Below are 12,627 nucleotides of genomic sequence, written 5' to 3' on the forward strand. Positions count from 1 at the left end.
TTTCCAGATACTAGTCCTTTGTCGGATATGTGGTTTGCAAATATTTTATACCAGTCTGTAGCTTGTCTTTTCATCCTCCTAACAGAGTCTTTCACAGAGCAAAAGTTTGTGATTTTGATGAAATCTTATTTATCAATTTTTCGTTTTAAGGATCAGACTTTTAGTGTCGTCTCTAAAAACTCCTTGCTTACCCCGAGTTCCTGAAGATTTTCTCCTATTTTTTTTCTGAAAGTATTATATTTTACATTTGTATTTGCTACATTTACATTTGCTCAATCTGACAACCCTAGCCAAGAGGAAACCTTGGCTTGATGGAAACCTCCAAGGGCTAGAGGAGAGCCACTGTGCTGCACAGCTTACACTGAAGTTATCACGTCATCAGCTCTTAAACAGCCCTCATTGAAGTAAGACAGAGAAATCATAGGGAAAGTATAAATCCCTTTCCTCAAAGTAAAAAAAAATATAACATTATTCTAGTTGAGGGCAGGAACTATTCAGTTGTGGCTATAAAGTAATAACATGCATTTTCATGAACAGTTTATGGACTTAAAAAAATCGCCAACTTTGGGCTGGAAGAGAATATCACACTGGGTGTCTCTAAGGCTCCTTCTAGTTCTAACATTCTTATTTTGTAAACAAAGTCAGTAAGTGGTACAGCTGAGACTATAGCTCACATTTTCTGTTTCCCGATTTAGGCAGCTTGCATCACAGCAGCAGCCTGTACATTCTTGATTAAAATGTAGATTCATGACCCCTCTGATTAACTATTCTAGCCTTACTCAGAGTCCCTGGATCTGAAAATCTACGTTTTAAAGAATCTACCAGCATACTCTTACACTCATTACAGTTTCAAAATCACTGTCACAGCCCAAAGCCCCTGTCTTGTTATTTTATAGTCAGAGCATCAGAGACAACTGCATTTTCTCAACTCTGGATGCCTAGTCCACCAGGGATTGAGGACTTCTGCCTCCAAAAACTATGTATCCTTGTACCACCTAATGCCTTGATAGGCACTCAAAGCATACTTTTTAAATACTGAAATAAGGTTTATTCTGGAAAGAAACGGGAATTCAAAATTGATGCCTAACAAAGACACTAGCTTTTGCTCTTTATGCAACTTCCTGGCTATTAGCATTATCTTTTGCGCTAGAGCCTGGAGTCAACAAACTACCACCAGAGACCAAATTTAACCTACTGCCTGTTAATTGGGACACAACCACACTCATCACTTTACATATTGTCTCTGGCTGTTTTTGCGCTACAATAGGAGAATTGATTCGTTGTGACAGAAACCTTATGGCCCACAAAACCTAAAGTATTTATCTGGCCCTTTTACAGAAAAAAGTTTGCTGCCTCCTGCACTAGAGAATTGAAATGGATAAAGTAGACTCTGTTTTAGATTTTACCTTTTAAGTCTTCTGGTAAAAGATTTGATCTACAACTGCAAACAATAGCCAGTGAAATTAAGTGGTGTTTTTTTGAGAGTTACCATAAGATATTCTCTCTGAAACTACCTACCTACTTCGCATTCTTGGGAACCTAAAATTTATACTCCTTAAGGCTGTGTTTCTTAAAGTGTGGATCCCATACTATCTGCATCTAAATTATCTGGAGTTCTTGATTAGAATGCAGATTCTTGAATCCCACCAAAGACCTACTGAATGAGAACTTCTGGCGGTATGCCTGGACATTTGATTACTCCCTCTTTTGTAACCATCAGTGTATCTGGGTCCTGTCTCTGTTATAGCACTGAACAAGATAAATTTATTTGTTTACCTGCCTGTCTCACCTCTTAAGGCTGTGAACTCCTTCAGGGTAGGTATTGTGTTATTCATTACTTTTATATTCCAAGCCCCAGGGTGGGCACATTTAATTGCTGTAGTTCTTAAGGGGTTATCCATGGACACTGGGGATCTTAGAGACCCTTTCAGGGGGTCAAGAGGTCAAAACTATTTTATTAATAATACTAAGACATGATTTTCCTTTTTTGCTGTGTTATTGACATGTGCACTGTTGACGGAAAAGCAATAGTGGTTAAAACTGCTGACTTAGCAGGAATTAAGGGAGTGGAAACAATTGTACCATCAGTCATTGTATTGTCCGCTGCCATGCATTCATAATAAAAATAGTGCTAGTTTCACTTAAGAATATTCTTCACGAAGCAGTTATTAATTTTATTAACCCTTAAGCCTTGAGTTAACACTTTTTTCATATTCTATGTGACCAAATGGTCAGAATGCATGAAGCAATTCTGCATACTGAAGTAAGCTGGTCTCTTGAGGAAGAAGCACTTGACTGGTTATTTGAATTGGTAACTGAGCTAGGTACTCATTTTTCATGGAACATCATTCTTATTTGAAGGTACAACTGACAGACAAACTGGCTATTCAGATTTAGGTATCTGGCATAACTTTTCTTGAAAACAAAGTGCACTTGTCATTTCAAGGAAAACAGCTGACAGTATTTTTTTGCCAATGATAAAATTTGACTTTTCAAGAAAAAAGTAGAATTTTGGAAAACTTTTATCTGTTGTGAGCTTGGCAGCTTCTCAGTACTTAGAGACTTTTCTAATGAGATCAGTGGTAATTTTTTAAAAAAATATTCTATAACAAAATGTGTTAACATTTGGAAGACTGCATAACTCAGTGAAATGATATTTTCCAAATGACCAATGCATGATGTCATAAATCATGCATGGGTAAAAAATCCATTGAAAGTGCAAGATAGGGGCCGGCCCCGTGGCTTAGCGGTTAAGTGCGCCACTCCCCTATTGGCGGCCTAGGTTCAGATCGTGGGCGTGCACCAAAGCACCGCTTCTCCCGCCATGCTGATGCCACCTCCCACATACAGCAACTAGAAAGATGTGCAACTATGACATACAACTATCTACTGGGGCTTTGGGGGAAAAAAAGGAGGAGGATTGGCAATAGATGTTAGCTCAGAGCCGGTCTTCCTCAGCAAAAAGAGGATTAGCATGGATGTTAGCTCAGGGCTGATCTTCCTCACACACACACACAAAATTAAAAAAAGAAAAAAAAGAAAGTGCAGGATAGACCAATGTATCAGCGTACAAAAAATTCATTGATATGTTTTCATATTTCACATTGCAACTAACTTTTAAGAAGCTACCATTTGTTGAATTTAATGTAGCATTGAACAGAATATCCACAATTACCTGAAAAGGCTATTAAATACTCCTTCCTTCTCCAACTACATAGTTGAGTGAGGCTTGATTTTCTTCATATACTTGAACCAAAACTAAAATTGTACTAGATTGAATGCAGAAACAAATATGAGAATCCAATGGTTTTTTCTTTAAGCCATACGTTAGAGAAATTTACAAAAATGTAAAGCATTGTCATTCTTTTTGGTGTGTGTGAGGAAGATTAGCATCTGTTGCCAATCTTCCTCTTTTTCCTGAGGAAGATTGGCCCTGAGCTAACATCTGTGCCCATTTTCCTCCACTTCATGTGTGGGACGCCTGCCACAGCACGGCTTGATGAGCGGTGCGTAGGTCCATGCCCGGGATCTGAACCTGTGAACCCCTGGCAACGGAAGCGGAGCATGTGAACTTAACCACTACGCCACTGGGCTGGCCCCCAGCATTGTCATTCTTTTCTCTCTGATTTTTTAAATTATTTTGGAAAATAGTTATCTTTCCATAAAAATATTTATTTACATGAAATGAGTTTTTTCTGTTATCTTTTTAAGGAATTAATAAATATTAAATTTCTTAGTTTTCATTTCTAGTACAATAAATAGTGATAGCTATAACCTACATAAACAATACTCTTTAGGGTACTCAATAATTAAAGTGTAAGAGGGTCCTGAGACCAAAAAAATTGAGAACAGCTGGTATAGAGGACATACCAGGATTTGGAGATCCAGGACTTAAATTCAAGTTCTGGTTCTGTCCCTTAACTGACTCTGATTTTAGGTAAGTTACTTAGGTGTAGGCTCTGAAGACAACTCAGTCTATAATTTTGGCTCCATTACCTGCTGGTAGTATGACCTTGGGTGAGTCATTTTATTTCTGCAAATAGGGATAACTATAGTACCTACTTCATCAGGTTGCTATGAGGACTAAATGAGATTATACATGTAAAATGCTCACAACTATACCTAGAACACAGTGAGAACTCAGTAAATGCTGGCTACTATTATTAGTCTATGATATTAGCTAGTCAGCTGACAAGATCCTAGAGAATGGGAGACAGTCCTGGCTTTCTTCATTCTTTCCACAGAAAACAAGCTATTTAGGTGTAGTAAATTTGAGGAGAAGGTGTAAATAAACCTGTGGATATTTATGTGTGGCTGTGAACCTATAAGAGAATTGGTGTGTTATAAAAATTCCCTCTTTCAGTTTTTTTCCTCTGTTTCTGAAGAAATAAGAAAACTGAAAAACATTCCCTGAATCCTTGCCCTATAATCTAGATAGAAAATAGGAAAGTATCTTATTAGAATACCCAAAGGAATTGAGGTCTTCCAGAAAACTAAATATTTAGGAGATCTGGTCAAAGCTACTACTCAGCTTCATGTCTGTGGGAAATTCGTTAAACATTTCACCTCAGTTATGTCACTTTGGGCAAAAATATCTCGTCTCCAACTAGCCTTGCAGTTTTAATTTTTTTTATTGATGTCATAATAGTTTATAACATTGTGAGAGTCCAGTTGTACATTATTTGTCAGTCACCATATAAATGCACCCCTTCACCCCTTGTGCCCACCCCCCAACCCCCTTCCCCCTGGTAACCACCAAACTGTTGTCTTTGTCTGTGGGTTAGTTCATATTCCACATATGAGTGAGATCATACGGTGTCTGTCTTTCTCTGCTGGCTTATTTCACTTAACATAATACCCTCCAGGTCCATCCCTGTTGTTGCAAATGGGATGATTTTGTCTTTTTATGGCTGAGTAGTATTCCGTGGTATATATATACCACATCTTCTTTATCCAATCATCAGTCGAGGGACACTTGGGTTGCTTCCATTTCTTGGCTATAGTGAATAATGCTGCAATGAACCTAGGGGTGCATATGCCTCTTTGGATTGTTGAGTTCAAGTTTGGATAAATATCCATAAATGGGATAGCAGGATCATAAGGTATTTCTATTTTTAATTTTCTGAGGAATCTCTATACTGTCTTCCATAGAGGCTGCACCAGTTTGCATTCCCACCAGCGGTGAATGAGGGTTCCCTTTTCACCCTTGCAGTTTTTAAGTCCTGTTGAGCTCACCTCTACATTTTTGGGATTTTTTTTTGGCAGCCTCTAAATCCTAATAAACGCAAGGGGAAATGCCCCAGAGATAACGTTTTTTTGCTTGCAAATGCCGTTGGTATCTGTTCTCTTCAGCACCTAGAAGTGGAGGTCTGGATAGATGTAGCTGCTGCTTGCGCCTTAGCATCCTATTTCTCATTGGGCGTGGCAGCCCTGCGTCTCCGATGGGTTCCCGCACCATCCCTGGCTCATCAGTAGGGTTGGCCACAGTACCACCTGGGTCAGGAGGCCTGTTTTTCCATCCATTAAGTGAGGGAGCTGGGCTGGTTAATCTTAAAGAACCTTTCTTTCACTGAAATGAGAAATATTCACTTAACCTATGTCTTATTCCCCATCCCTGCCTTTCAAAGACCTCCGGCTTCATACCCAGACGCCGCGAGGCGGCTCTGAGCCCAAGAGCCCACGCCGCACGCACCGTCTGCTTGCCCAGCGCTCCGGCTCCATGCCCGCAGGGAGGAAACACATCTCGCGCGATTCCCTCTCCCTCTCGCGACACTTCGCGCCAGTCCCCCTGCGGCCTTTCGTGCCACCCGTCGCCTTCACGCCGCGGTGCCAGCAACCTCTCTTTTGCTCTCCGCTTCCTGGCCCGTTGCTCGCCCGCTGGGAGCGTGGTGGAGCCCAGTGCTGGGCGCGAGCCCGGCGGGGCCGCAGGCTCTGCCCTGCTCCGCCCCGCCCCGCCTGGGCTCGAGGGAAAGGCCGCCGCGGGGACATGTCGTGGCCCCCTCAGCGAGGGCAGGAGAGCGTGCAAGGCAGCGCGGCTGCCAGGTGAGTCCGCGACGGCGTGTTGGGGCCGGCGGAGGCCCGACTGTGCTGCGGGTTGGAGGCGCTGCGGGATGGAGATGCCCGAGGCAGGGAGGCCGGCGTGGGAGGACCAGCCCGGGTGGGTGCGGGTGACCTCGGTCCAGGAAGACGGCCGGGGCCCCTTTGTATTGACGGCATCCTTAAGGCGCCGGGAAATCACCTTGTTCCTTGGTGGCTTCGCTCCTCTCCGCGGGGCTGGAGGCGGGAGGAGACGAATCCCCGCGCTCTGAGGTCCCAGATCGGGGCTGCAGGAGGCCCAGGGTCGTGGGGAGAAAGGACACGCCAAGGTGGCGGAGGTAAATTTGTGCTAGGAAAAAAGATAAAGTGACCAAAGCCTGGAGAGCGCCCGCTCCGCCCAGGTGTTTGCCGTGCGGCTGCGCTGGGTGCCGAGAGACCTGCAGCCTGACTCCCTCCGAGGAGCTTGTATTCTTTTGATGTCTGCACTGTTCGTGTTCGCCGAGTCGTCTGAGTGTGGAAGGGGTCAGAGTCGTCTTTGAGGGAAGGAGGCTTCTGAGGTCACTCATTACTTTTCACCTGAGACTTGACCCTGTGAGTGGGTGCGCGCGTGCGCACAATGGCCCCATGCAAGGTTCGTGTTTTCAGAATTTGTACCATAGTCCGCAACGGAGCACCCTTCGAGGATCAATAAAAAGTGACTGAATAGTTTTATTTTCAGTATTTTAAGATTCCAATAATCATGTAAATGTGTAATGATAGGGGCCTAGAGCCTAAAACCTGTTAAGACAGTTGGAGTGAATTTTTTCGCTTTGGCTCTAGACTTAGTTTGGAAATTGGGGTAAAATGTTTTGTTGCAGTCAGGTTTTTAACCATGTGTTTCTTGTGATTCTAGGTTTGTTTTATAACTTACTGTCTGATTAAAACCAAGCAGTTTCCTGAGAGAATTGGGAGATGAGTGTAAAGTGGTTTGTCTAACTATAAGAAGCATTTTGTTTAAAGCCCCTTCCCCCTCCCAAAAAATCCAGCTAATTGATGTTATTTCTTTAAATTGAGTGGCCCTCTTAGATTGTGGTTTTTTGCAGAAATGACTCCTTAAAATGACCAGTTTTGTGTCATCAACAATTACTTAATAGAAGGAAAATAATTTTTCTGATAGTTTTTTTTTTATGTCTTTTAGAGAGCAAAATGTCATCAGTGGAATCACACCAGGAACAGTTGTCCCAGTCAGATCCATCTCCATCACCAAACTCATGTAGTTCCTTTGAGCTAATAGACATGGATGCTGGCGGTTTGTATGAACCAGTTTCTCCTCACTGGTTTTATTGTAAAATAATAGATTCTAAGGAGGCGTGGATTCCTTTCAATTCTGAGGATTCACAGCAGTTGGAAGAGGCATATGGCTCTGGTAGGATGAAAATGATAACTTGTAATAGGCAAAGACTGACTATCATCTCTCTCAAACTATAATATAATAGTCTTTGTAGTGAGTTCTATTAAAAATAAATTTTAGATTTTTTATTCTAGTTATCTCCTATAGCATTTTTATGTAGAAGCTCTGCATTACTACCCAGCCAATTTATAATATTTAAGAATTTGGTCTGTATTTTGAAAACTACCTATTGTAATTTCTGCATAGTTATCCAGTAATATTTACGTTCTCGCTTATGTTTTAGTTTTTGTTTATAAAGAGTGTGTATGGGGTGGGCAGTGTCACATTGCAAAGGAATGAATTCTTTTTTTTTTTTTAATTTTATTTATTTATTTATTTTTCCTCCAAAGTGCCAGTAGATAGTTATATGTCATAGCTGCACATCCGTCTAGTTGCTGTATGTGGGACATGGCCTCAGCATGGTCGGAGAAGCGGTGCATCAGTGCGCCCCCGGATCCTGCCCTGGCCGCCAGCAGCGGAGCTTGAGCACTTAACCGCTAAGCCATGGGGCCGGCCCTAGGAATGAATTCTTTAACTTGTCACTTGTTTTTCTTCTTTCATGAAACAAACAAGATGCTAGTTACTACTTTATCATCATGATGGTCATGGTCATTAATTTACATTTTGGTCCCTTAAGCAAAAGATTCAGGAAAGCCCTCTTATACACTTTTTTTTTTTTTTTTTTTTTGTGGGACATTGCTGTCTCTTCTCAGAAAAAGAACAAAACAGTGTGTGGCCATTGTTTTTTTCATGTTTCGTTTAAACCAAGAATGAGAGTTTGTAGAGTAGTTAGTGAAAAAAACATATTAAATTCCATTTTGTTACGTTTAGCCAAGAAGAAACTGTTCGTTCACCTGTTTTATAACATTATTTAGAGTATAACTTAGAATTGTATTTTGGGAGGTTTATTTTGATGTGTACTTCTTTTATCCTTTCCAATCCTTGATAGGAAAAGATTGTAATGGGAGAGTTGTCCCCACTGACGGGGGCAGATATGATGTTCATTTGGGGGAGAGGATGCGGTATGCTGTATACTGGGATGAGCTAGCATCGGAAGTGAGACGATGTACCTGGTTTTACAAGGGAGACAAAGATAATAAGTATGTTCCCTACTCGGAGAGCTTCAGCCAAGTATTAGAGGTATTCCTTTGACCCTTTTTTACTCATTTTATTCATTTTTTTCTTATTTAATAATCTTTTCTTCCTCCTGTGATTTATTTTGTGAAATTTCCAGAAAGAGTTTGGTTCTCTCTGCATCTCAGTTTATAGTATTTATTTTTGCAAGTTAGTTTCAGGATAAAGTAGTTTTCAGATTTTTAAAATACTATGGAAACTGTTATGCCTTTAAATTAAAATTTTTTTCTCTAATGGTGATCATTGTTAATATTTAAACTATGGCCACAGGGTTGGTCTTTTTTGCCTTTTATTTTTCTTGCTCTGAAAACAGTCTGAAATTTGCTTTCTTTAAATTGGAGTAGGACATTAATATTATTGAAAGAAATATATCAAAATGTGAGCAGTGATGATCTCTAGTTTAGATGATGGAATTAGGAGTGATTTTTTTTTCTTTGTCCTGTGCTATTATCTATTGTAACTTCAAACGAATTTTAAAATAAATTTGATAAATCAAGAGAAAGAACTATATGTGTAATATATTCCTAATTTCATGGAAAAATATACATGCATTAATATTGAAAGAAATATATCAAAATGTGAGTATCTCCAGTCTATATGATAGGAGTGATTTTTTTTTTGTCCTACACTATTATCTGTTGTAATTTTAAAAGAATTTAAAAACCAATTTGGTAAATTGGAGTAGGATATTCTTATTGTAATTGTTTAGCAGTATTCTTATGAAAAAGTTCAGTTTTAATAGAAAAGCTATTAGAGAAATCTAGTGAAATGTGTTTTCTTTTAAGGAAACTTACATGCTTGCTGTAACTCTGGATGAATGGAAAAAGAAACTGGAGTCTCCCAATAGAGAAATTATTATATTACACAATCCAAAGGTAAAGCAAATTAAAGCCTTTCTCTACTGCTGAGATTAAAGGTTAATTGCATTACTAAAGAGAATTTAATTGGTTTCTTTTTCCTAGGGTAACCTTTGGAAATTTTATATTGCATTCACAATTATGAAACTTAAAACTTGTAGCTGCTGCCATTATTTACCTCGTTTAGCTTATACAGAAGAATTCCCTTTGGGAAAATGATGCCACTGTAGATTATCACTGCACATTATGTAGGCATATCTTCCATGTGTAGGGTGTCGTTGAAGGATCTGTTAGCCTGATGTATTTTCTTTTTTTTTTAGCTTTATTGAGGTATAATTGACAAATAAAATTGTAAGATATTTAAGTTATACAACATTAGTGTAATATATTTTTAGGGTTCTCATTTCAAGCTGTGGGAGTTGCATATCAAAACTCCAGTTGAGATTTGACTATGTATTATGTTTTGAAAGACATGTTTCTACCCATCACAATGTATAATTGGAGATGTCTTAATGTAAAATATCTTTATTGCTCTGATCTTTTCTATTTAAGCTTATGGTGCATTACCAGCCAGTTGCAGGGTCTGATGAATGGGGTTCAACACCCACTGAGCAGGGTCGACCAAGAACAGTGAAGAGAGGAGTTGAGAACATCTCTGTTGACATTCATTGTGGTAATGTTAATCAGTAATTTTTTTCTTATCTTCTAATATACTTATTTGTTTATGACTTAAATTGTGATCTTTTTCTCCGGATTTGGATTATCTCAAGGCTTAAAAGTGATCTTTAATCATATGGGCTTATTCTGAGTGTTAAGATTAGTATCACTTCATCTACTAAGAATCTTAGATATAAACATTTCTTTTAAAGTTGCTGAATATGTATTGTGGAATGGGTAAAAAGTGGCAGTGGTAATAGGAAGTCACTAAGTACAGATGAACTGAGTTCTAATTCTAAGAAGTGTGATTTCACCTGTTTGATGAGAAATTTATTCCTGGTAACTCCTGTCTTTGAAGATTTTCAACTAAGGAAAGCTATTTTTTAGTAGGACTTGGATGGTTATCCATTGCTTTCTAGCTAGGGTCATTTATATATTATGATTGGTTTTATAATCTATTTAACTGGATTATAAAATTACTTTTACCTTGCAGAAGAAATAGCTTGTCTCTTGGACAAAGTCTTAGACTTACTGTAATTTAAAAAGATGAATTTAAAATTTCAGGCTTCAAATACATACCAGACATTGGTACTATTGATAAAAATGGAGTATTAGATAAAAGTATTCTATCAATGTTAAATTGCCTAAATTCGATAACTGCACTGTGGTCATATCATAGAATATTCTTAGGAAATACACATTGAAATAATAAAGGGTTAAAGAGTTATGATGTGTGCACTCTATTGATGTATGCAACCTGCTCTCAAATGGTTCAGAAAAATAAATGTGTGTGTATACACATAAAGAGAGAGAGAGAATAAAGTAAATGTGGTAAATGTTCAAGTGTTGAAATGTGTAAAAAGTACATGGGTGTTCCTGTACTATTCTTTCAAGTTTTCTGTAAGATTGCAGTTATTTCAAAATAAGTTTAAAAAACCTGAACATTTTTTTCACAGACTTATTTCAAGATAAATTAGAAACAAAGAAAAATCACTATATTTTTACTAAGTAGTTAAATATAAGAATATTTTGTATCCTTTAAATTATCTGCTTATATTTTAACTTGCCCATCTCTATAGCTTATTCATTGTTAATATTTGACTTGAGGATACATGAATAGCTGTATCGAATAATCGTTCTTTTAAATTTCATTTATAGGGGAACCTTTACAAATAGATCACTTGGTTTTTGTAGTCCATGGGATTGGACCAGCTTGTGATCTCCGCTTTCGAAGCATTGTGCAGTGTGGTAGGTTTGCGAAGCATATAAGATTAGATCATTAATGGGAATATTAGTCAGTGCTCCTGGAGCTGAGATGAAGTGTTGTCTTTAGTCTGTTGTCTTTGCTGCATAATAAGATTTGGAGAGCTAAAGACAGGTGGCAAGGTAGTAAAGCTTCCCAGCTTAGACCTAAAGTACTAGTAAATTCCTTAGGCTGATAGTTTATGCTCTTAACTAATAATTCTTGAGTGAAACAAGCCCTTAATCCTTATAAAATTGTTTTATGATGTGATGGTCCTATTTTCTAACCATTCTAAATTTAAAGGAAACCATAAAGATGATATAGTTTAAATGAATAACAGAAGCTTCAGTCATTTTTGTAATTAATACTGTGATAAACCTCTTGATAATTAGAATATTTAGGTCCTTAGTATAACTTGATTTTGAAAGGTAGTGTCCTCTAAAACTTGATAGTATTTATAGTCTGAGTTTCCCAGTTTAGGAATCTTATCCTACTGGCTTATGCTTCGAAGCATAAACCTTCTAGAAGGTTAAGATCAACGTAATATGAATTTTAAACAGCAGTGTATTTTTTTTTTAAATCTAAAATATTAGGTAGTGGTTGTTTGTAAGAACCAGAAAGTTAGGATAGAAATCTGACTGCAAGGCCAATTGACATAATCATGTGATTTTTTTCTTTTTTTTTAATTTAAACAGTTCCCATGACACAGTAGACGTTTTGAAGTTAGCTTTTCTTTCTTTCTTTCTTTTTTTTTTTTGTGAGGAAGATTAGTCCTGAGCTAACATCTGTTGCCAGTCCTCCTTTTTTTGCTGAGGAAGACTGGCCCTGGGCTAACATCATGCCCGTGTTCCTCTACTTTATATGGGACGCCACCACAGCATAGCTTGACAAGCGGCGCATTGGTGCGCGCCTGGGATCTGAACCCTGGGCCACTGCAGCAGAGCGTGTGCACTTAACTGCTACACCACCGGGCCTGCCCGAAGTTAGCTTTTCTTTTGATGAAATGTTTTGTATAGGTTCTGTATTAAAGGAACAGCTTTTCCTATATGCACTGATAATTTTTCCCAAATACCACTTTGCTATTTTTGTGTGTGTGTGTGAGGAAGATGAGCCCTGAGCTAACAGCTGATGCTAATCCTCCTCTTTTTGCCGAGAAAGATTGGCCCTGGGCTAACATCCATGCCTATCTTCCTCTGCCTTATATGGGATGCTGCCACAGCATGGCTTGATAAGTGGCACATTGGTGCACGCCTGGGATCCGAACCTGCGAA

General features: G+C 38.8%; 1 protein-coding gene across 8 annotated transcripts in view; it reads left to right on the forward strand.

The window, feature by feature from the left end:
• The first annotated feature begins 5,825 nt into the window (after positions 1-5,825).
• Positions 5,826-12,627, forward strand: part of DDHD2 (DDHD domain containing 2) — a 30,922-nt gene continuing 24,120 nt past the window's right edge. For 4 of the 8 annotated variants that reach the window (XM_058525225.1, XM_058525224.1, XM_058525223.1 and 1 more), the window contains exons 1-6: positions 5,829-6,042; positions 7,214-7,441; positions 8,415-8,605; positions 9,385-9,474; positions 10,009-10,129; positions 11,272-11,361. In XM_058525225.1, the coding sequence (XP_058381208.1) occupies positions 7,222-7,441; positions 8,415-8,605; positions 9,385-9,474; positions 10,009-10,129; positions 11,272-11,361 (712 nt within the window). In that variant the 5' untranslated portion in view covers positions 5,829-6,042; positions 7,214-7,221. Of the gene's footprint in view, positions 6,043-7,213; positions 7,442-8,414; positions 8,606-9,384; positions 9,475-10,008; positions 10,130-11,271; positions 11,362-12,627 lie in introns of all 8 variants that reach the window. The other 4 variants (XM_058525222.1, XM_058525221.1, XM_058525220.1 and 1 more) reach the window with 2 other exon arrangements.

Source organism: Diceros bicornis, chromosome 29, assembly GCF_020826845.1.
Source record: "Diceros bicornis minor isolate mBicDic1 chromosome 29, mDicBic1.mat.cur, whole genome shotgun sequence".
In the NCBI taxonomy this organism is placed as follows: Eukaryota; Metazoa; Chordata; class Mammalia; order Perissodactyla; family Rhinocerotidae; genus Diceros; species Diceros bicornis.